The sequence below is a fragment of the Setaria italica genome, chromosome VII (assembly GCF_000263155.2).
Source record: "Setaria italica strain Yugu1 chromosome VII, Setaria_italica_v2.0, whole genome shotgun sequence".
In the NCBI taxonomy this organism is placed as follows: domain Eukaryota; kingdom Viridiplantae; phylum Streptophyta; class Magnoliopsida; order Poales; family Poaceae; genus Setaria; species Setaria italica.
The window spans coordinates 17,571,298-17,594,027 of record NC_028456.1 but is presented as its reverse complement, the minus strand read 5'-3'; the positions used below and the strand labels follow the sequence as shown (position 1 = coordinate 17,594,027).

The window sequence follows — 22,730 nt, the reverse complement described above, 5'->3', positions numbered from 1 at the left end:
CCCAATAATTTATTTAGGTCATGCTTGTAAAGGTCTAAACTATGAAATTATTACTCTAACCTTATACCAATTTCTTTGACTAATGTGGAACATAGCATCCAAAAAAATTGTAGCTTATTCTAAAAATCACAAATATGAGCTCTAAATAACACATGCATATAAATAAAATTTTTCTCCATTATACCTTATTCTAAAAATTACAAATTACTCTAAGGCCCCGTTTGGATCCTTGGAATTGAATTCCACTCTAATAATCATAATTTAGACACAAATTAATTAAGCTAATATATTTGTATGTGGAATATATTTGTATATTATTGTTGGCCATATGAAAGAGATACTCATGTGTTGCATTTCTGCTACATGGAAGCGAGTCGAAGAGCGTGCTATAAGAATTGAATTCCATTCTAATAATCATAATTTATAGAATCAATTTCCATCTCCCACCCTATGAATTTAACATAGGCTTATATCTAAACTTTGGAAAGTTGTGGAATCCCACCTTCCAAGATAAATTAGCCTACTTCATTAAATAGATTCCAATTCCTTCAAAATGAAAGGAACCAAACGGGGCCTAACTCTAAAGCATAAAACTTAGTATACTAACCATGTATCAAGGGAGGATGAAGTTTCTAACCTTTAGAACACTTAAATGAGTGAAATCCCCACGAAATGGTCAAAAATCCGATAGCACCTCCCCTATTTCGCCATGAATGGATGAAGCCCAAGCTGGAGGACATGACTCGGGCAGGAGGAAGAAGACGCCTGATTTATAGGAGGGAAGTTCGTGCCGCTCGGGGGGTCCAACTGGTACTAAAGGGTAGGTACTAAAGGTTACCCTTTAGTACCAGGTGGAGCCACCTTTAGTACCGCTTGGAGCCCTCAGGCACATTAGTATCGGGTGGAGCCTCCACCCGGTACTAATGTGTCTAAGGACATTTAGTAGCAGGTGGAGCTCCCAACCGGTACTAAAGGGGTCAGGGGGGCTTGTGGGGAACTAGCCATTAGCATTAGTACCGGGTCAAAACCAACCGGTACTGAGCCTCGAGACAAATGCTGAGTTTTCCAGTAGTGAAAAGAATCCCGAAGAGAGGGGCAGACTGAAAACCAGTCCGAAAATTGGCTGAGATGACAATATTTGACTGAATGAAAAATTTAACAACAAAATGGAAAGCAAATTCTAAATGATGTAATAGATTAATAAGATATATCAGAAGAATAAGTGCAACCTCAAGATCCTCGTATGTTCCGAGAGAACTAGCCCTGCAACACATAATGTACAACGAAACGACGCTGATGGGATGCTGAAGCATATGGAAGCTTGCTAAGCTAGTAGCCTAGTTGCTACAACATCGCTACGATTTTAGCGCGAGGAACTCGTCATTTCCTGGCTTTTGTAACAGCCTCCAGGGGCCTCTGCGCGCGCACGACCACCCGCACGGGCTCGTGCCGCCGCCCGGTGCGGCCGGGGCCGCGGCACCTCCGGCTCGGCGTGCGTCCGGTCCCTGCGCACGGCCGGCACCCGACGTCGTCGCCGTCCGACCACCGGGCGCAGAGGCAGGCCACCTTCCCCGTGCCGCCGCACGCCACGCAGCTCAGCCCCCGCGCGCCGCCGGAGGAGGAGGAGCACCTGTCCGCCGTCGCGAGGCCGGCGAGCATGCCGAGGCCGGCGGACGCCGCGAGCACGATCGGTCCGACCATCTTGCAAGGATTATACCAGGTGGACTCAAAAAAGAGCTGAAGAGAAGGCCTTGGGATAAGGCTAACTGAAACAGTGTCGTCGTTGGAGCTCGAATTTCTTCTTTGTCGACGGCTTCTTGTTCTGTTCTTCCTACTACGATGATGCGTCTAATATAGAAGTGCTTCAAGGGTCGCATACCACGACAGGCAAACAAGACGCGTTGCGGAAGGGGAGGTTTGGCACGAGCGTCTGTGCAGTTGAGCCGTTTCGCTGTGCAAACAAGGCAAGATTTTGGCGCGCAGCACCCCTGATATTTCGCACACGGTTAGTCCTTGTTTGGCGTGCCGGCAAGCAAGTTGTGCCACATGGTTAGTCCTTGTTTGGCGGGCTGTCGCTAGTTCACCTTCACGGCTTCACCAGGATATCAAGGGCTACATTAGGCCTGCCAATGTGTATCCATTCTCCATACCCATTTCAAATGGAAAGGGTATGGGTAAAATTATTAAATTGAAAATGTGTATATATACAGTACAAAGTTAATTATTCATTGGATATGATCGGGATTGGGGAGGATAAGAAGTGAATAATAATTTTTTTAATTTGGGTATGAACAAGAGTAGATTTGTCCATACCCTCCTCAGTAGCAGGCTTAGGCTAAACTATTGTCTTACAGTGTCTTTGATCCCACCCAGCGCTGGATTCTCAAATTCGATGGGATCCAAACGGAGCCATAGTCTAGTGATCAGAAAAATAGGTTAACTTTCCGAGAATGAAAGAAGTACTGCGCACAGTTCTTTTAGCATTTCTCTTCTCTTTAGTGATTCGTAGCACTTCTTCTGAGCAGCAGCTAGCTCGGCACAAGCGCGAATATCATTGGACCTAAAGTCGGGATGCGTGCTTCAACTGGCTCAATACAGCCCTTGGATGAGCCCATACAGGAAGAGCATTATTTCCAACTCAAGCCGCGTCCACGCATGCTAGGAGACAAAGCTCAGGGACCGGATGCGTACGCTGGACTTGTCAACTTATCTCCCATTTTCTCATTGCTGGGAGCCAATAAAACGTGACGTAGTGCAAGCTATCAAGCAACTACGTACAAGAAATGTAAGGAAGCAACTTCACTTCAATCTCCTCAACTCCGCAAATATATTGTCCTTCTACCGAACAAGGAGCAGCCGAGCAGCGACGACAAAGTATATTCAGAGATCTTGGCTAACTGAATTGTGCCATATTTTCAGACCATATACTCCCTCCTTTCTAAATTATTATTCATTTTAGCTTTTCTACGTACACACATTTTGATATGCATCTAGATATATACTTATGTCTAGATATATAGCAGAAGTGATGTATCTAGAAAAGGTAAAATGAATAGTAGTTTGGTATGGAAGTAGTACACAACAAGAGAACACACCTTAAGGCTTAAGTAACACTCGTTCTGTTGCTGAGAAACATGTATTCGGGCGGAGCGACATGCTGTTGCTAAAGACCTTCGATTGCCAACAAGCCACCGGTCGCTGTCAGGGAAACTATATGGTGTCCTGTAGTCATCGTGGTTTCATCAAAAGGAGGTGCACCTACGCAAGCAATTTGTATGTTCTGAACCTTTCTGAAACAATTTTATGACAATCCTTTTGTTTTGCGTGTGCGAAACGAAGCTGCAATATAAGATTGTTGGAGAAATATCACATTTAAAAAGCAAACCAACTAATTTTCCTATGTGGAATGATCTATTAAAAGTTAAAGATATCTACGTAAAAGGTAGAATTATCAAATTTGGCAATGGGCAGACTTCTGGAGAGATCCCTGGTGTGGCCCAGTCTCGCTAAGAGATAAATTTCAAGACCTATTTGACATTTCTAATGAACAAACAGAATGTGTAGCAGCTATGGTTGCAAGAGGGTGGAGATTAACATTTAGAAGGTGGCTGGACGAGAGAGCTCAAACCCAATTAAGACAGATGAGAGATATACTATCTACTTGTGCGTTGTCTACTGATAGAGATAAACCCCAATGAAGTTGGGAAAAGAACAGAACCTTCTCAGTTAAGTCCATGTATGCTCACTTATGCAGTGATGATATTGAGATTCCTAACAAAAAAGATTTGGAAAGTAAAAATCGCTTTGAAAATAAAAATCTTCATGTGGTTAGTTCACCAAAATGCCATTTTAACCAAAGATAATTTGCTAAAACGTAACTGGCAGGGAGACAAGAGATATTGTTTCTGTAGTATGGATGAATCTGTAGAACATATCTTTTTTGGTTTTCCTTAGCAAGGTATGTTTGGAGCCTGATGGCCATGGTTATTGGTGCTCCCTGTAGGCCAAGCAACTTTGTATAGTTTTGGGAATGGAGCATGAGATATTTGCCTCAAATCAAAAGTGTACATATGGTTGTCTTGTCAGCTGTTTTGCTGGGCAATATGGAAATTGAGAAATTTAGTCTGTTTTGACAAGAAACAAATTAAATCTCCTACTGAGATTATTTGCTTAGCATCTTCCTTCATAACATACTGGGCAAGTCTCCAAAAGCAGGATGACAAGATGAACCTGGAAGCTGGAGCAGAAACGATGAAGGAGGCGGCAGCAGAAATGATGAAGGAGGCGGCACTGCACTTCCACCCTCATAAAGGTGCAACGGAGGAAACAGGGATAGTGTTGCTACAATGAGGGTCCAGGCTGCTTGGGGGTAGAGGCTGTCTGCAAGCCGGTCAAGTTGATGAAGATGGCGAACGAAAGTTGTGTCCAGTCTAATAGCCTTAATGGATGTCTACTTCTTAAACTCTAAGTCTCCGTGTGTGTGCGCTTCAGCTAGAAGGTCCTTTGTGCTGCTCAGCTGGAGTCCTCTTTTTGGGTAATGTGTAGTCGTCTACTGTTGGTGTGAAACCTGAACCTGAACTACGTAATTTTGTTGCTCTGAGTAATGAAATTCGAGCTAGGCCTTAGTGTAAAAATAGTGGCAAATGTTCGATAGTGAATGAGGTAACTAGCAAACGTTTATTGGGTACACACCCTGAAATAGGAAAACGTGAGGAGAGAATTAACATCTCTAGATGACAAAACAACCCGTAACTTCCTGCTAAACATGGGAAGCTTGCTTCCACCCAGGCCCGGCCGGGGCGGGGAGGGGGGGGGGGGTCGAGCAGTGCGGCTGCCCTAAGCCCAAAAACGGGGGGGGCATCCCATGTATACATGTAGTATATGTATACGTATACATGGCTGCTGATTACGTGGTTTAGATATTTAAATGTTTAGTTCAGCAGTTGGGCTAGGCCCATAGCCTGAGGCCGGAGCACAAGCAGCACTGCAGCAGGCCACCAGCAGCTAAATCCAGTAATCCACGAGAGAACGGATCGATCATGCGCCCTCCGCCAGTCCGCCTGTTCGCATGCTGCCGCATGATCCGATCTCCAGGAACTCGCCTCCGAGGCTCTGATCGTTCGACGCCGGCGACCGTCCGAGTTCCGACGCCGACAAATGCCACAGGCAGCCACCGAGCCACAGCCAGAAGTAAAATAGGTAACACAAACTTGCCCCCTCCAATTCTCCATTGATATTCTATACTGTAAGTCTGTAACTTATATAATTTACTAATAATTTGATTAAGTCGATCCAATATGTTAGTACATTTGTAAGTTACTAATTGTCTTGTTAAAAATTCTAGTGCCCTCATGTCATCTAGGAAGCATACATCAGGCAGTGATTAAAGGAAAAGGAAGAAACATGTAGATGAGTTGATAGAATCACAAAGAGGATCCATTGATAGATTTTTTTAGAGTAGTACAACAGTTTCAAGAAAACCAGACGAGTTGGTGATAGTTGCTGTGGAGGAACAAACTAATACTATTCCAGAAGATAATGTTGGCATCAACACGGATGATAACAATGTGAGTGATCATGAGCACTTTGCTAGTGATGAAGAACCAGTTTTTACTTCAGATATGTATGATCCAGCCAATTGGGACAATCTTGATAATAAAGCAAAGGACATATTAGTAGAGAAGGGGCCTCTATAAGAGAAAAAATATTATATTTCCTTTGGATGCCAACTCAAGACATTTTTCTCACACTCATTACTCTAGAAAAATGAGCAATGGAGAAGTACGTGACAGGAAATGGTTAGTCTATTCAAAACATGTTGATAAAGTATTTTGCTTTTGCTATAAGCTTTTCGGTTCTAACAACTGCAAGAGTTCACTGGGACGTGATGAATTTAGAGATTGGAGGCATACCAGTGAGAGGTTGAAAGAGCATGAAGTTAGTGTTGATCATATTACCAACATGAACTCTTGGAATGAACTGAGTGCAATACTAAGGAAACGAGAAACGATCGATAAGGAGTTACAACAACAAATTGCAAAGGAGAAAGAACGCCTAAGACAAGTTCTATTACGAATAGTGGCCATTGTGAAATTTCTTGGTAAACGCAACTTAGGTTTTGGAGGATCTAGTGAGCAACTTTACAATGACCTTAATGGTAATTTCTTAGCTTGTTGTGAGATGATCGCAGAATTTGACTTGGTGATGCAAGACCACCTTAGACGTATTCAAAACAAAGAGCTCCAGTATCATTATCTTAGTCATAAAATTTAGAATGAGTTGATTTTTCTTATGGCTTCTGATATTACAAGTTATATCATAAAAATTGTTAAAGATGCCAAATATTTTTCGGTTATCCTTGATTGCACTCCAGATGTGAGTCACCAAGAACAGATGAGTTTGTTGGTTCGATGTGTTGATATGTCTAATGGAAAAATAAAAGTTGAAGAGTACTTTCTTGGTCGCAATCGAGCCCAACCGAATGAAAACTGAATGCGCGCACGGATATGAACAACACGCGCAATGAAAAGAGCAAGTAGGCTTCCTTTCCATCGCCTTGCAGGGCATACATGGATATGGGGCGGCAGTGCAGGGAGCTGTTCGATTGGAATTTTGAAGGAAGGCAAATTGCGTCAAGGAGCACTGCCCTTGGGCAACCGAACAAGGTGCTATCTTTCATGATCCCGGTCTTGTGAACTGAAAGACGATTGATTCCATGGAACTTCATCCTAGCATCCAAGCCACTGCATCAAAGATCACAGGGGAATCGACGGATTGGAACGGCAGGTGGAGGGTTTAGTAGTGATAGTGGTGAAAACTGGAGACCAGCAGAGAAAGTATACAGGTATCTTCTTATGTGGATCCATGCATGCTTGGGGACCAAAATATGAACCAGTGGGGATCCCTTTTTAAATTTTCCATCCACATAATTGTACTATCAGCTTTCTGGATCATTATCTGAATCACCTTTTAGAATGTAGTGGAAGGTAAGATTCCTCTTCCACTAGTGGAACTGAGCTAGCCGAGGAAATTGCCAGGCTTCTTCCGGGTTCTATTGTCTCCAAAGAATGGCTCGCAATTGGCCCACCAATTTTTTTTGGGTAATAATCTTTTCTGTTTCTGGTAGCCCACCAATTTCTTTTGGTTTCTGTTTCAAGGATGAATCCAACTGTGGCAGCTCGCTGGGGCCAAGGGGCTAAATGCCCTGGACCTAGGGAGGCTGCTGGTCTAGAGTGTGGCTTAGGTAGCCCGGGTCAGGTCCTTTTTCTTGCTTAAGCCGTAAGTTTCTTTGTAAGTTGAGACCTCACACCTCTCATTATGGTCCAAGCTGAGATGGTGCTTTTTATTCTCTCTTAATAATATAAAGATACGCAGCTCTCCTACGTGTTCGAGAAAAAATATCTTTTCTGTTTCCTCTGTCGCAGAAACGACAGTGAAGTTATCATGTGCCTAAGATGGAGTGTGCTCAAGATAAATATCTAAACATTCCTATCTTAGATATATATGCTCAAAATAAAGTTTATCTAGAGTGTATGAAAAGAGTTTGGCAACCGACAGTCAGTACTATTCTTAGATTTAGTCATTAGAGTTGCATAAAGAATGCAAACCATTCTCAAAACTAGACGTGTAATAGCACAGAGCCACACATGTGTAATAGCACAGAGCCACACATGCTACCATGCTAGTTCTTCAAAGTAAGAACTGAGAAGAGATAAAACAAGCAACCCAAAATTAGGGACAATCTTTGCCCGAATCAGTGATGGCGGCAATAAACAAGAAGACAAAAATGGAAGTTTTTCAGTACCTCTGCCGAACCAAAGCAAACACGATCATCCTGGATGGCTGGATCGTCCCCCTCTTGGTGTCATCAAACGAACCCAGGGAACGTCAAGCGAGCCATATCGATGCAAGGTCCAAGCTTGTTTTCGCGTCGACGCCAAGTGGCAACCGGCCCTAACCGAACGCATACACATTCCAGGCGGCACGCGCAAATTCCAGATCGAGCAAGCGGGTTACCGCTCTTTCCATCGCCCGGGAGCTGTCCGGATTCGGAGGCCGAGAGCAATTGCGTGATGGAGCACCGCACCCTGGACCCTGGACAGCCGAGCATGGTGAGCTCCATGTGGGTGCGGGTCGGTTTCAGGGGCGCAGTGGCTGAAGGAATGCGCTGTCGATGCCGGTGGCGGTTTCTGCCGTGCCCGTGATTCTACGGTCCCGAATGAACCTGTGAACTCGAGGCCTTGAGGTGTTGAAGAAGAAGAACTCAAGCCATGGCTAGGACAATCCTATCCAAGGTGCATGATGATGAGATTCAGTGGAGGTCGCCGGAGAGAAGCTGGTAGATTGGATCATGTCGTGCTTTTGTTCAGGTCTGTGGTGGGACTGATAAAATATGAATCTCCGGTCGAGGAGCTTGTTGAATTCTCTTCTTTTTATATATAGGAATTGCAGTAACATCACCTTTCTAGGGCGATGTGGAAGGTAAGATTCTCATCATGTCGCTAGCTAGTGGAATTGAGCGCACGAATGTGAACGGGTTCCCATTTTGATCTGCGCGTTCAGACGCACACACCTAGCTTAGCTCACTGTCCCCCTCTCTGCACTCCATGGATCAATTTGGTTTGGTGCTCTGCTCGCTTACCACTGCAGCATCGGCAGTTCATCAAACCAATCTTTCATTGCTGCGAGACCACGGAATTGATTTGGAAGCTGGACTGGATGTGCTGTCATCTATCAAACGAATTCGCCGCTGGTCGCTGCGGAAATTTGATCATCATGGTTAGCGATATGTTGGGGAGGGAGAGAGTCTGAGGCTGTGGCGCTTATGTTAGTTCCTTCACGCGTAGGCATAGAGAACATGGAAATCTGGACATCGATCCTCGCCAGAAAAGATCTTGGCAGGCAGAGGTTAATTTTTATTTTTATTTTTTGAGAGGGGGGGAGAGAGAGAGAAGGCAGAGGTTAAATCTTGACATGAACAAGCAAGGAAGCGAGCGAATTGGAGATCAGCTGAGAGACGAGCTGTTTGGAATCAACCTTGCTATGCCAAGATATATTGATCAAGTCGCTAATCTAGTGTATATACTATCTTTTGTTACAAAAATTCTCTCTAATCTTTCTCCAGCCAGGAAACAAAAGAGGAAGAAACAACTCGACGCCGCGGCTCCTCTGTCCGTTCCGGCAGGTTGCCGCACAGAGACAGAGGACAGAGCCTTCATCCATGATCCGGCAGCCGGGTCGAGGAGAGGCGAAGAGGCGCCGCCGCGACGGATCGGCTCAGGCCGGCTCGTCTCGTCGTCTCATCTGGCGGACCAGGCGGTCGGGGCCGCGCGCCCTGAGGTTGCGACGCGCACGGGCGCGCGCCGGCCGGTCCCTGACCCGCCGCAGCTCCGGCACGGCGTCCGCCGCGTGCCGGCGCACGCCCCGCAGCCGGACCGGCGGCTGCCCCTTGCCCCGGCGTCGGACCAGCGCGCGCACAGGCGGCACTCCTCCTTGCCCGACCCGCCGCACGCCTCGCAGCGCGGCGCGCCTCCGCCCCACCGCAGCGCGGCCGGCGGCGGCCCGGGCCTCCACTGCGCGGCTCCGCCCTCGGACGACTTGTTGGCCATGGCGACGCCCGCCAGCATCCCCAGGCCCGCCGAGGCCACCGCGATCGCCGCCACCATCTCCGCCGCCGTCGCTGCTCGGAGCTCCCGCTCGGGATCGGGGGATCGAGGAAGAGAGAAGGGAATCGAGCGCGCGCGCCCTTCTTGTTCTTGGCTTCGGCCTGGCCGCCTGGCTCTTCAGCTCTCGTGCTAGCTCCGGCCTCTGGTGAGATGCTGCGGTGGAGGTGGTCAGCCGGGGGCGAGCAGGTGAGCTGGTTTTATAGCGCGCGAGGGGCTCAGTCCGGGATGGCCGGCCAGCCGGCCGACGACTCGTCAACGTCAAGGCGGAGGCCGCTGGCGGTCGCGGGCGGGTGGGTGGGTTTTGGCGATTAGCGAGGAGGGAGTGATTAGCAGGCAGGGATTAAATGAGCTAGTGGCCCAGTGGGTGAGGTCAGTGTCGGCGTTGTCGCTTTCCCAGTTGCCCGCCATGATCGGTGATCGCCCACCTCTCCCCCTGCTTGCTGGCGGGGTGGCGGTGGACCCACCCGGCCGACTGGCAGGCAGCTCATCTCACCGGCTTTCCCTGCCCATTACGCCGGGCGAACAAGTCGCTGGGAGCAATTTGTGTGAAGTTACCATTTCCGTACAAGTAGCACAACGCATGGAACCACGTGCTGGTTGAGAATTTTGTGCAAGATCACGCATTTCTGTATTTTTAAGCGAGCAATCGTATCATCATCTTTCTCCATCACTATAGCCTTGTTGTATCGAATTGATGGGTGTTATTATTTTTCCACGAGCAGCGTGATGGGTGCGCATACTTGGACGACTGAAGAACGAGAGCGACATGAATGTTGGAGAAAAAGAAAAGGAATTGCCGGGCCTTCTTCAGTTTTTGCGCAGGAAGCAATGTGGCAAGCTGCTGCATGATTTCTGTGGCGGGGCCATGCAAAATGAAATTATAATATTGTATCCCGACGACCAACGCTGCCGAGTCTTTGATTTCTAGTCCTCCCGACGAACCTTCTTAGCGTGGCAGTACAAGATTAAAATAATAAGGTGATTGTTTAATATTAAGCCCAACTTGACAGAACAGATTTTGTGGCGTGATTGTTTTCCCCCACACAAGCAAGCAGGGTCGACCTGCTGCAACCACCGGTCTGTTCGCTTCAACTTATTCAGCTGGTTTATCAGCCACCAAACAGTATTTCCTCTCACAGAGAATCAGCCATTTCAGCTCTTCAGCCGGCTTATAAGCTGAAGGGAACATGCCACACGATGACGGTGACAAATTATGCACGAGGTTAAAGTTCGGAGGTAACTGAGGTTAGTTACCTCACATCACATGGTGCGGTGGAGGCCTTGAGTGCGGTGGACCGGTCAGCCCGTCGGAGTGAGTGAGTGAGCTAGCACGGCTGCACGTGCTCACCCGTTGAAAGTTCAACGATCCGGACACACCTGCTGGCTCTGGCGTGGAAGTTGGAACTTGGAACCCTTCTGCGCTTTCTCCGGCAGTCATCGGTCAGATAAGAAATTCGGATCCACTGGGTGATTAGATTACAGATTTATATATCGTATAGTTTAGTTTTTGTTGACCGGGTGTTTTTTGTGCTGCTCTGATCCCCGTCACGATGGATTCTGTTGGCTTGGGGTGCCAGCAGCTAGTCGCGAGCGTGCCCGGCGCTTTGCCTCTCGCCGCCGGCGGCCAGCCGGGGGTACGCTGGCAGCCGGCGGATCGCATGGGCTCGATCCATTCCCCCGGAAGCAGGTCGTCGGCCGAAAGCGTTGGGGATATATTTGGGCACGCGCGTGCGGCTTCCACTTGTTTGAGCTCTCCACCACCGCTGGCAGTTCGCTGTCGGGATAAACGGGTCAGGTTCAGGCGTGGTGGCCGGCTAGCCGCCGTGTCTGGCAGCCATATCAAGCATGGCAGCCAGGTGGTGGTGGTGGCGGCGGCGACCGACCGCTGCCATGTCAAGCATGGCAGCCGACGTCGTAGCGGCCGAGTTGTGCATGCCACAGGATTGTTTCACTTGGGTCGTGTTCTTTAATTACCGTCTACCGTAGGCGAGCCAGAGGGGCAGGGATTCAGGAGGTGTCGCTTAGAAAACGTGACATTTCAGAAAGTCTAGTCAAAACCTTTTTGTTTTGGTTTTACCTACAGTCTCAGTTTGCGAATTGTGTGAAACATGCCGACGGGAAGCTTTCCTAACTTAAGTTCGGATTTTAGGATTTGTCCTTGATAAATCCACTTTCCTAACATGCTCCCTCCCTCCTCCTTCCCCCTCTCCAGCTTATTATTCCTCACACTGGCGGAGCTACTGCTTGCCGACGTGGGTCATGGTCCCCCCTTCCCGCATGGATGTCACGAGCAATTGAAGGCTAATCGATTGACCGCATGATATTTTTGTGCATCATGTTCTTGTGTAGTTTGATTTTGCTAGCGCCAAACTGACAAGGTAGTATGAAAGAGTCCTAGGTGAATGGATTTTTGTGCAAAGGGCAGGTCGTGTTCGATCAGATGGATGCAAATTTGACGCAGCTAAACTGGATGTCATCATATTTTTCAATGCAAACATGAACTATGGCACATAGAACTAATAAAATTTGAATAAGTAGCACACACATTGGTGTTGGTCAAATTGACAATTGGGGAGGAACAAACGAAAATAACTGACCTCAAGCATCTTGGCCTATGTCGTTGCAGTTCATATGATTTGCAATTTTTCAATTAGTAACAAATTGCTATAGCATATGTGTACGATGTTATTGCAACCCCCCCCCCCCCCCCAACCTTAAACATTGATCCTAGCTCCGCCACTGATTCCTCAACTCTATGATATCATTGATATTGAAAACTCTAGCATTGACATTATCCGGTCACTAGGCAATGACGAAGCTAGAACAAATTAGACAATGACATAGCCAAGGTTCTAGGATTCGGTCCATTTTGGGAAAAATTTCAGTGAGTATCAAAACAAAACTGGATGGGTCTAAAAAAAACTCAGCCGAAATTGAATTTTACTACCATTGTTAAGATCCATACAAGTCCACATACTCCGTAGCGTAGCTATAAAGATGTGAACAAATCTTAATTATACATCTTCCTTGTGCCTTACTCACTTTGTAACAGCTAACGAACGTAGAAACATCATGCTTTCGCTTTCTTCCTCTTGAACTCCTCACCATACCTTCGTAGTTCTCCCCACCATCTTCTTTAGAAGTGCTTAATACCTAAATTTCCATCAAATTATAGTAAATTTTCATTTAAATGAATTTGGTCCGAATTCACCCATTTCAGTGGTACGTAAAATGTTTCATATTTCGAATCCCAGAACCCTAGCTGTGGAGGGTGCATATATAGTGAAATTCTATCCTAATCACTGAATTTATGGTGCACCTGCAACCCCCCCCCCCCCCGCACACACACAGAGACAAGAAATTTATATTATATACCTTCGCCCTTGCTGTTGACATAGCTCAAAGTTTTTTTGAGGTGTAGTTGGGGTCATATGAGATTGTGTATGAGTTAACACGTTCGAAGCTCAAATCCTTTCTGCTTTGACCTCTTGTTGGCATCAGGTATACATTTTTTTTCTTATGGACCGAGAAATGAATCCATTTTATTTAAAAATTAGAATAAAAATAGATATTTGAACCATTTAATTTTAAACGTACATCTGATTTAGCTTAGGAAATTGCCACACGAGTTGTGCTAATCGAGATATTTAAATCACTTTATTGAAACCACTAAATTATTTTTTATCAACTCACATACAAGGACTTTGGCTCGATTTCCCTTGCATTTCCATGGACCGTGTCTCCACTTTATCTCTGTTTATTTGTACAAACATACCCTGGACGCTACCTTTCACGTGCTTTGTATCACCAAACCAAAATAGTAGCACAAGCCTGTGCGCGCGCGCGTACACTGGAGCAAAGAATCGTTGTGTGAACGCCAGTAGTATTTTGCCAGTCAAAGCTTTGGGCGAATCGACTGACGTGACACGGTCAAGAGGGAACCGGGGCGTGTTGGGCTGGTCTCCGTCACAAGGGCTCAGATGCAGACCGTCACCCTCTCGCTACGGTTGCATCGTTTTTCTCCGTTAGCGAAAGAACACCCGAGGAAGAAGACTACGAGAGCACCCGAGGGAGCAGGTAGTCCAATGTGGGGGAAGCTGGACCAGCAGGCAACGTATCGGAAGGAAAGGAGGATGAAATGGACTGCCACTGGCAGTCAGGCCGGTTACAGATCATGCGTCAAGACTTTTTCTCTTCCGCCATGGGAATGGGGACTCGTTCGATCTTTGGTGGCCTTTTCTTTTAGCAAAAAAAGGAGTGCTCGTTCTTGGCTAGTGACCTTTCTAGAAGCATCGATAATGGAAACGGAGACGCTTTCGGTCTTACCAGATTTTTCTGGAAGATTTTTTCTAGAAGGATCTTGCGGTGGAGTGGGGTAGAGAATGCGATTTCGCAGGAGTTGCGATTTCGACCCCGTAGAGTGCCTCCATCTTAGCAGCTCCTACCTCAATGGAGACCAGAAAAGAATCACAATTGGAACAGAGGCCCGTGGAGGATGGAAAGGTCCAATTCGTTCAGCTTGATGATGTAGTGCGGAACGCACTGTAGTACCGTTGGTGGGCTGAGCGGATGAAATTGTTTAGTGCTGGACAAGAGATGAGCACATACGACGGAATCTGTTTACAGTTCCAACCTCCAAGGCACAGTTGATCCGCTGGCAAGCCATGGGAATGGGGACTCGTTCGATCTTTGGTTACTTCAGTAGTACAGCAAAAAAAATCTAACAGTGAGTGTGGAGAAACTCTGATTTATTGGCAGTGTATTCCAGAACTTGCCCCTTCTGTGACCACCAACCCAAAACGGCAGCATAAATTTGCCCCACCTGTCCTACTGCAAAAGAACACAACAAATTTGCCCTCACCGTCATTTTGCAATCAGCATACTGGAAGATCAATTGATGTCTTTGAAAGACAATTAGACGCAAGACGTCGCTTGAGTGATGCCTTTGTCTAATTGATATTCCTGTGTAAATCGAAGGTAACAGGACACGTAAAAACTCCATGGCCCCATGGACTTACACAGTTCCCATATCCACTTGACTATACAATGGAATGTTGAGCCCAGGTATGCAATGGCATGTTGAACCCAGGTCGTTATCAAGAGGACGGACGCGGAAAATGCTGAACCTTAGGTATCAGACATTTTCCCAGTCATGACTCATTCCTCATATCCTTTTTCACCCAAGTCCACACAAATACAACCAACTTGCAGTCTTGCACAGTACATATCATTCACACAGATAGCCTAAGCGACTAAACCAAACACATCCCAAACACAAACTTTTCCGTACTTTTGCCTTTCGTCATTAACAGATTACAATTTATCAATACGAATAACACACAACATGGAATCAATAAAATAAAAATATGCATACAAAATAATACAGATTTCAACAAGCAAAACGATAATCACACAGCAAGCATCAACTCCAGACAAGCCCTGCTAAATTAATCGCACACTAATGCTATACCCAGTTGCAAACTAAACCAAACAAAAGAACACTGCTAAACTAAATAAAAAAATAGGCACTAAAACATGGATGCCACCAAATCAAACAGACATGCATAAGACATCTCATCTGCCACATAAGAGTGGCATCTTTCAGCATGGCAGAATGGCAGTCATGCCTGAAATCCTGGCTAGCACAGATGGATGAATAAATCAACGCCAAGTAAAATACACCAAAATCAATCTGCATCAAGCCTGAAATTCATTAGCATCATATACATAGCAAAGTCGTGAAACACAACAATGCACGTGCATCAAAATAATCTACCATGGTTCTCTACAGTTACAAAGCATCACATATAAAACACCAAGAAGAAAAAGACCACATAGCACACCTAAATGGCTAGATTGATTCCTTCTTACTGCTACGCTATCTTTCCAATTCTGAAAATAGTGGGACACACATTGTTAAAGAAAGAAATCGGAGACCACAAGACTTCAATTGTTCCATTTTATTCTGAAAATTCTAATAGTGACAGTTGAGAATCTCTGAAAAACTGGCAGTGCTTGCCCCTTATGTGACCAAGAACCCAAAACGGCAGTACAAATTTGCCCTCAGCCCTTTTGCAAAAGAAGTTTAGAGAAGGATGGGGATCTGGACTGATGGAGCAATCAGTATACTGGAAGATCAACAGATGTCTTTGAAAGACACAATTAGACGCAAGGCATCACTAAGAGGCAGCAACGCAACCTTCAAATAATGTATGTACTGTATACACTCCATTGCCCAGTGGATTTACACAGTTCCATTAGTGCAGTGTCAAAAGCAGCAGCACCCATATCCGCTTCACTATACCTTGGCATGTTCAGGTGAAATCAGGAGGAAGGTTGCCGAAAATGCTTGACCTCATAGGTATCGGAGACATTGTCCCACACATGACTCATTCAGCATATGCTTTTTCAACTAATATTAACGCCCACTGGTATGAACTAAATTATTTCTTCACACATTCACACAAATACAACCAACTTGCACGGTATTCAATAAAATAAAATAATCATACGAAATAATACAGATTTCGACAAGCAAACAATAGCCACACAGCAAACATCAACTCCAGACAGCCCTGCTAAATAAATGGCACACTAATGCTATACCCAGTCGCAAATCAAACCAAACAAAAGAACACTGATAAAGTAAACAAACAAATAACACTAATATATGAATACCACCAAGTCAAACGGACATGCACAAGACATCAGAGTGGACGTCTTTCAGTATGGCAGATTGACAGTCATGCCTGAAATCTTGGCTAGCAATACAGATGGATAAATCAATCAATGCCAAGTAAAATACACAAATCAATCTCTGTGTCAAGCCTGAAAGATCATTAACATCATATACATACCAACATCATGAAACTAAACAATGCGTCAAAACTCAAAACAATCTACAATGGTTCTCTACAGTTACAAAGCACCACGTATCACGCACCAAGAAAAAAAAAGACCACATAGCACACCTAGATGGCTAGATCGATTCCTTCTTACTACTAAGCTACCTGTCCCATTCTGAAAATAGTGGGACACACATTGTTAAACAAAGAAATCAGACGCCACAAGATATCAATTATTCCATTTTATTTCGAGTTAACTAGAAGTTAACAGCTACAGACTGAAACTTGTTCAAAAGAATCCCAATATGAACTATTAGTCCAATCTAAGCGAACAACAGATGAAAGCCTATATGAAAGTTGTAGTGCAAATTGAGGTGGATAATGTCAGATTCAAGATCACATCAAACTGCATATGCAGGCAATATCTATAATAATACCATTGGAGCAACAACTATGAGGTTCTGTCCCAGCTGACATCACAATCTTGAAGAAATATCCATCACCAAAAAGTAAATACACTACTCGCAGTAAAACCACCATCTAAAACTAGATTGGCTCACCTTAAAAGGACAAAGCAAAGGAGAAAGGTAACAAAGAAAAAAAAACTGGAACCACTAATCCTTACATCTTTCCATCTACAGCACAATGGAAAAGAAGACTTTAAAGACAGGAAATAGAGCAGATAACACACCTACAAAACTATGGAGGCAATGCCAGGTAGATGGTGTAACAGCAACATGATATAGAGGTAGCTAATGCTGGTTGTGACGACTGACTATTGCATCCTTTCACTGGGACAAGGATATGATAATGTCCTACTTTCCTTCCAATACATCTAGAAAAACCTAATCTATGCTAACTACCTTCCAAACCTTCACATGAGCCCATGGATATCATTTTGAAGCATGCATCTTGAGCATAGACTCCAGACTACATCCTGCATGCCGGCATGTCCTACTTGAACCGCAAACAAAAATTCCAACAATGTTAAGAATATTAGCAATATAAAATATATATTTGTAAGTTCTGCGCCATAGATTTCCAGCATGGTATGATGCCTAATGCACACATCAACTACCAACAGTGAGAAACTCGTTACTGTGTGTCAGTAGGAAATGTAAAGGAGAAACCAAATTGAAAGCGTTAGGTTCCACAGAACAATTCACAACATCTCCATTATACCTGAGATTCATCAAGCGCTATAAACTCTGACTGCCTGTGCCAATCTGTCACAAAAAGTCGAAAACTGCCAAACAACTTAGCCAAAAACGTAAGATAGGAAGCTTGACATATTCATCAGATGCCAAACATGCATTTCAAAGTCATACCAACCAGCAAGGGGCAGCAATCTTTCTGCTTCTGATGATGAGGACTGCTAGCACTTACCAAATCAAGGGGAAGAACATGTGAACAATAAAGTGAGAATAACACTTATAAGGGTCACAGAACAATGGAGCTTTAAGTGACATCACATGATAATCTCAAATAATGACAATAAATATCATAACAAAAGCATTAGTAAAAGGTTCCTTAAAACAGTTCCAGAAGGAGATAGCAAATATTCCGATGCCTGCTGAGCCAGTAATGCTTCATGCTTTCTTAAGCATGCAACCTCTGCAAAGGTCACAACAGCACACAGCAAGGTTAAGATGTGAGTCCCAAACTTCCAACAAGAAATAAATCAGGTTGGTATAAGCTCCAAGAAAGATCAAGCCTGTCAAAAAAGTTGAGACAACATAGAAAAGGTGAGGTCTAGTTAGTAAACCACTGCACATGGAAACAGAGGGGAAAAGCATAAAGCAAGCATATAATCTATTGAGAAATTCTTTATTATATACTGAAGTGCATAAGAAAGTGCATTGTATCATATCCTACAAAAAATATCCAGGTGGAATTCCTTTCTCAATTGAAAAAAGAATCTGAGAATATCATATCTTATCAAAACTCAATATTGCCTTGCAAAGAGTTTTACCAACTTCCTTACCATCCTAGTGAGCATGTTAGTGCTAGCCACATTCTAACATCAGGGCAATATGGTTAACCTACATCTTAAAAAATATCCTTACTAAACAAGTAGAAATATTGCATGACTTCGCGGTGCTTAATTAGTTCACACCATGTAGTGACTCCAGGAATTTTTGCAGTGCAAGCACATTCGAACCAAACATTGGATAATGAACAACTTGAAATAACTTGTGCAACTAATAGAAGAAGGTCATGTTAAGTTACCTTTTGCCCTTTGTTGGAAGAATCACCCAAGCTTGGCTCGTATCACTTCATTTCTGACATAAACTTATCATACTCCGCATCAGCACCATAGGAAGCTGGCTGGTCGGTGGTGGAGGACAAAGGTGGTGGCGGTGGTGGCACTGCATTGTGGGTGGCCCAAGGTGCCGTTGCAATACTCTGAGAGGGATCGACACTAGCTGGTGGCGGAGGAGGCGGTGGCTGATATGTAGGATAGTATGTGGAGTAACTATAAGGTGGTGGAGGGTACATTGGTGGTGCATTTGGTGCGCCGGAGGATGCATATACTGGAGCTGGGGCAGGGTGAGTGGGTGCACCAGAACTCGGTGGTGTTACACCAGGGGGATAATTCTGAGCTCCATCACTTGATGCAGCAGTGCCTGGTGGAGGGATCGGAGCTGCTGGGGGTGGTGGTGGAGGAGGATACTGCACACCATATGGAGGTGGGGCCGTCTGACCTGGTGCAGGGGGTGCCGGATTGTAGACGCTAGAGCCTGGTGGCGGCGGAGGATACGAAGCATATGGTGGTGGGTGCCCCCATGGAACTGGAGTGTAACTCCCTGGTGGAGGAGGAGGTGGTGCCCCCATGTAGGATTGGGAAGAATAGCCACCAGAAGCAGGATCTGTAGGAGGATATGACGGTGGTGCTGACACTGCAGGTGCAGGCTGTGGAGGCTTGCCGGCAACTCTAACGGCAATAACTCTGCCTTCAAAATGGTGACCATTCATTGCAGCAATCGCTGCATTAGCCTGTGAGACATCTGAATACTTCACAAATCCATATCCTTTGCTATGCCCAGTGTTTCGATCCTTGATCACCTTAGCCATGACAATATCCCCAAATTGTGAAAACAGACTGATCAATCCTGCATCATCCATTGTAGGTGGCAAGTAACCAATATACAGATTTGTCTCGTCGTAGTCTTTCTTGATACCATTGGCCCCAATGGCAGCCGCACCACCACCAGCAGACCAAGGCGGGTTACTCCCACTACCAGCAGAAGCGCCACCGCTGCCACCACTTCCTGTAAGAGCCAACATGGGACCACCAGATTTTGTCATGGACTCAGGTGCACTCCCACCACCAAGCTCAGCCAGGAAGTTCTGGTATTCATCATCCATCTTCTTCCCAGATGTGCCCTTGACCGGACAATCAATTGTCGGGTGCCCACCATCACCACAAATCTTGCACTGCACATCACTCTTAAACGTGTTCATCTTATTGGGGCAAGCATACTGCCGGTGACCAGGCTCCCCACATGTCCTACAGAACTCATCATCCCTAATTGTCCCATTGAGCGCGGCGAGCTCCCGAAGCTGCTGCCTCTTGTGCTCGTTCAGCACCTCATCCACCGGGGTTAGCAGCTTCTCCACCATCCCAGCAGCCGCATCCAGTGCCTCCTGAGTCTCTGCCTCAACAAGCACATGGAGGTCCTCATTCTCGCTGGGATCCGGCTTGAGATCCCTCTTCTGCAACAGCTTCCCTTCCTTGACGCTCCCCTTCCCCCTGATGACAATCTTGGCACCGGTCTCCTTCTCCATCCGCTTCTGCGTGTTGCCGCGCGGGCCGATGATGAGCCCGATGAAATTGTACCCTGGGTACTCCTTCATGGGGATGTAGAGCTTCTTCTGAAGCTTGGGCGGGCGGTAGTCGGAGGGGGGCTTGAAGGCGGGGTTGCGGCGGATAAGCTGGGAGATGATCTCCTGCCTCTCGCGGTTGAGGCGCTCCCGGGCGCGGTACTCGCGGGTGTTGATGCGGATGCCGAGGTTGTCGTAGACGGGCTCGGGAGACGGCGAGCGCGCGCCCTCCGGGCGGTCGTCGAGCGGGAGGCCCGACTGCAGCAGGCGCGAGATCTCGAGGAGGCGCGCGTTGAGGGCGTGCACCTCGGGGTCCATCTCGGCGGCGAAGTCCTTCATGAAGTCCGGGAGCGCGATGGCCGGGCGCGGCTCCTCCTCGGCCCAGCGCGTCTTGCGCTTCCGCCCCCCGGCCCCGCCCTCGCCGCCGGAGTTGTTGGCGGCGGGGTCGTCGCTGGACTGCTCCCAGCGGCTGCGGCGGCGGCGGCGGGAGGAGGAGTCCCCGGCGCCCGCGCCGGAGCCATCGCCGTTGCCGTGGGGCTCGGAGGACGGGTCGCGCGGGGGCTCCGACGACGCGGCGCGGGGAGGGTCGGAGGAGGGCTCGCGCGAGGGGGAGCGGGCTAGGGTTTCGGCGGACGCCATGGCTGCGGCTGCGGAGGGGAGAGAGGCGTCTCGACTTGACTCTCGTTTGGGGGAAAAAATCGAAGAAGAATTTGGGGGTTTTCAGGGGATCCGGCGGGCGAGTTTGATACCGAGAGATTATACGGCTTGATACTGATGAGAGAGGCGGTTGTGTTCGGATCGAGCTGGGCTGTCTCGTGTGTCGATAATGGACTGGGTCTCGGATTAGTCCTAAATGAGTGGGCTGATAATTTTGCAGGCCAGATCTATTTCTAGTTCCACACATTAGGCCCGCTAAATAACATCCTTTAGGCTATCAGCCCATTAATAAAAGCTGCAGTCCACAAAACTACATAGGCCGCCTGTCCATTCAGAACAGTCTCTCAGCCCATGTGACTTTTTCTTTTCCAATAACCTTAGAACCACACACAACCTTGTTCTTAACTGATTGGTGTTAGTTGCTTCCTTTTAGTGGCAGACAACACAATTAGTAGTCCAAAACGCTTTCAAGTTTCGTCTAGATTTGAGGTTGGGGTGGGGCTTTTGTGAAGGATTTATCTCAGGTTATTATATGTTTATAAGCTGTATTTATGTGTTTATCTTATTCCGTGTTCTTAGTGTGTTAGCGAGTTTAACTCGCGCTGACTCTCACATTTTTTGCCGAGGGATAACACCAGGAACATCTCAAAAACAAGTTCTCCTAGCAATTTAAGTAGTTTTCGTACACTAATGGTGCAAAAAGTATAACAAAGTGGTGCACGTGGGCCGTGGCAATTAAAGAGTTGTCCTGAATTTATTTGAAATTTACAGCAGCAGTAGTCAGTAATATAAAAGGTTTAACATTGAAAATTTAATTGAGTTTATTGAGGTCCATCTTTTAATATTCCACATTAGAATTCGCCATGTTCAGAATTTTAATTTGACACTACATAAACAACTTCTGCAGCAAAAAATATAAATTAACCCGCCGCGGTAGCTCCCACAGGACGCGGCAGATATTTTTGGCGCGCCACCATCTCAAATCTTGGATCCACGATAACCAAGGTGTGAAAGAAAATGATGTGCACTTCCACATCACCATTTTCTAATACAAAAATCTAGGCCATTAGCTAATAGATAGCTCCTTTGATGACCACTTCACTTAACCCTATCCTTCTTCTTTTTTTCCTAATTACTACTTTTGCTGCAACAGATGACCCTTTCAATTCGACGCGCGTCGTCAAGCTTTTGCTGATACGATGCAAGAAGATGGATCCAGATGCGTACATGATTGATCGGTTGGCCCCTTTTGTTCCTGCAAGGCTCCAACTAACCCCGAATCCACGTACAACTTTTCCAAGCCATGGGCCACATTAGCTTGACAAAAACAAGCTTTTGATACTCTAAAATACGAGCCAAAGTGTTGTGCGCCCAATCAAGCCGCGGATTAAGGCAACGCCAACGCAAGCATGATATCGCCAGCTAGTGCAGTCCATCTACCACACACCAAACTCCCGTAATGATATCTGCAAATGCAATCCACATCGGCCGAGCTTATCCGAGTATCGCGATTAGGGATCGGAGCTTCTGATGCTAATATTGGCAAAAAAAAATATGGATAAGTATCTCACCAACTGTTGCCAAGAAAAGAGAGGACGAAGAAGAAGACGCTGTCAAGTGCGAGGTGACAGGAGAGTAGTACGCATGCAATAGCTCATAGCTGCTTGACATCAGGTTTTACCTTTGCGTGTGCTAGGTTCATCATCATCTGTTGCTAGCTAGTCCTTGGATGAGCAGT

The 22,730-nt window shown here is 46.2% G+C and overlaps 3 protein-coding genes across 3 annotated transcripts; all 3 read right to left on the bottom strand.

Moving 5' to 3' along the window:
• Positions 1-1,167: 1,167 nt before the first annotated feature.
• On the bottom strand, positions 1,168-2,313 carry LOC101763177. Its single transcript, XM_004975333.4, has one exon. The coding sequence runs from the start codon at positions 1,699-1,701 to the stop codon at positions 1,381-1,383; it is 321 nt and encodes a 106-aa protein (XP_004975390.1). The 5' UTR covers positions 1,702-2,313; the 3' UTR covers positions 1,168-1,380.
• A 6,559-nt stretch (positions 2,314-8,872) lies between these two features.
• LOC101762769 lies at positions 8,873-9,920 on the bottom strand. Its single transcript, XM_004975332.4, has one exon. The coding sequence runs from the start codon at positions 9,663-9,665 to the stop codon at positions 9,300-9,302; it is 366 nt and encodes a 121-aa protein (XP_004975389.1). The 5' UTR covers positions 9,666-9,920; the 3' UTR covers positions 8,873-9,299.
• Positions 9,921-17,078: 7,158 nt separating this feature from the next.
• Positions 17,079-21,056, bottom strand: LOC101762369 (splicing factor-like protein 1). The gene is made up of 2 exons (XM_004975331.2): positions 18,740-21,056; positions 17,079-18,224 (listed from the first exon to the last, which is right to left on the bottom strand). Exon 1 carries the CDS (start codon positions 20,972-20,974, stop codon positions 18,782-18,784), a length of 2,193 nt encoding a protein of 730 aa, XP_004975388.1. The 5' UTR covers positions 20,975-21,056; the 3' UTR covers positions 17,079-18,224; positions 18,740-18,781.
• Between the last annotated feature and the right edge of the window lie 1,674 nt (positions 21,057-22,730).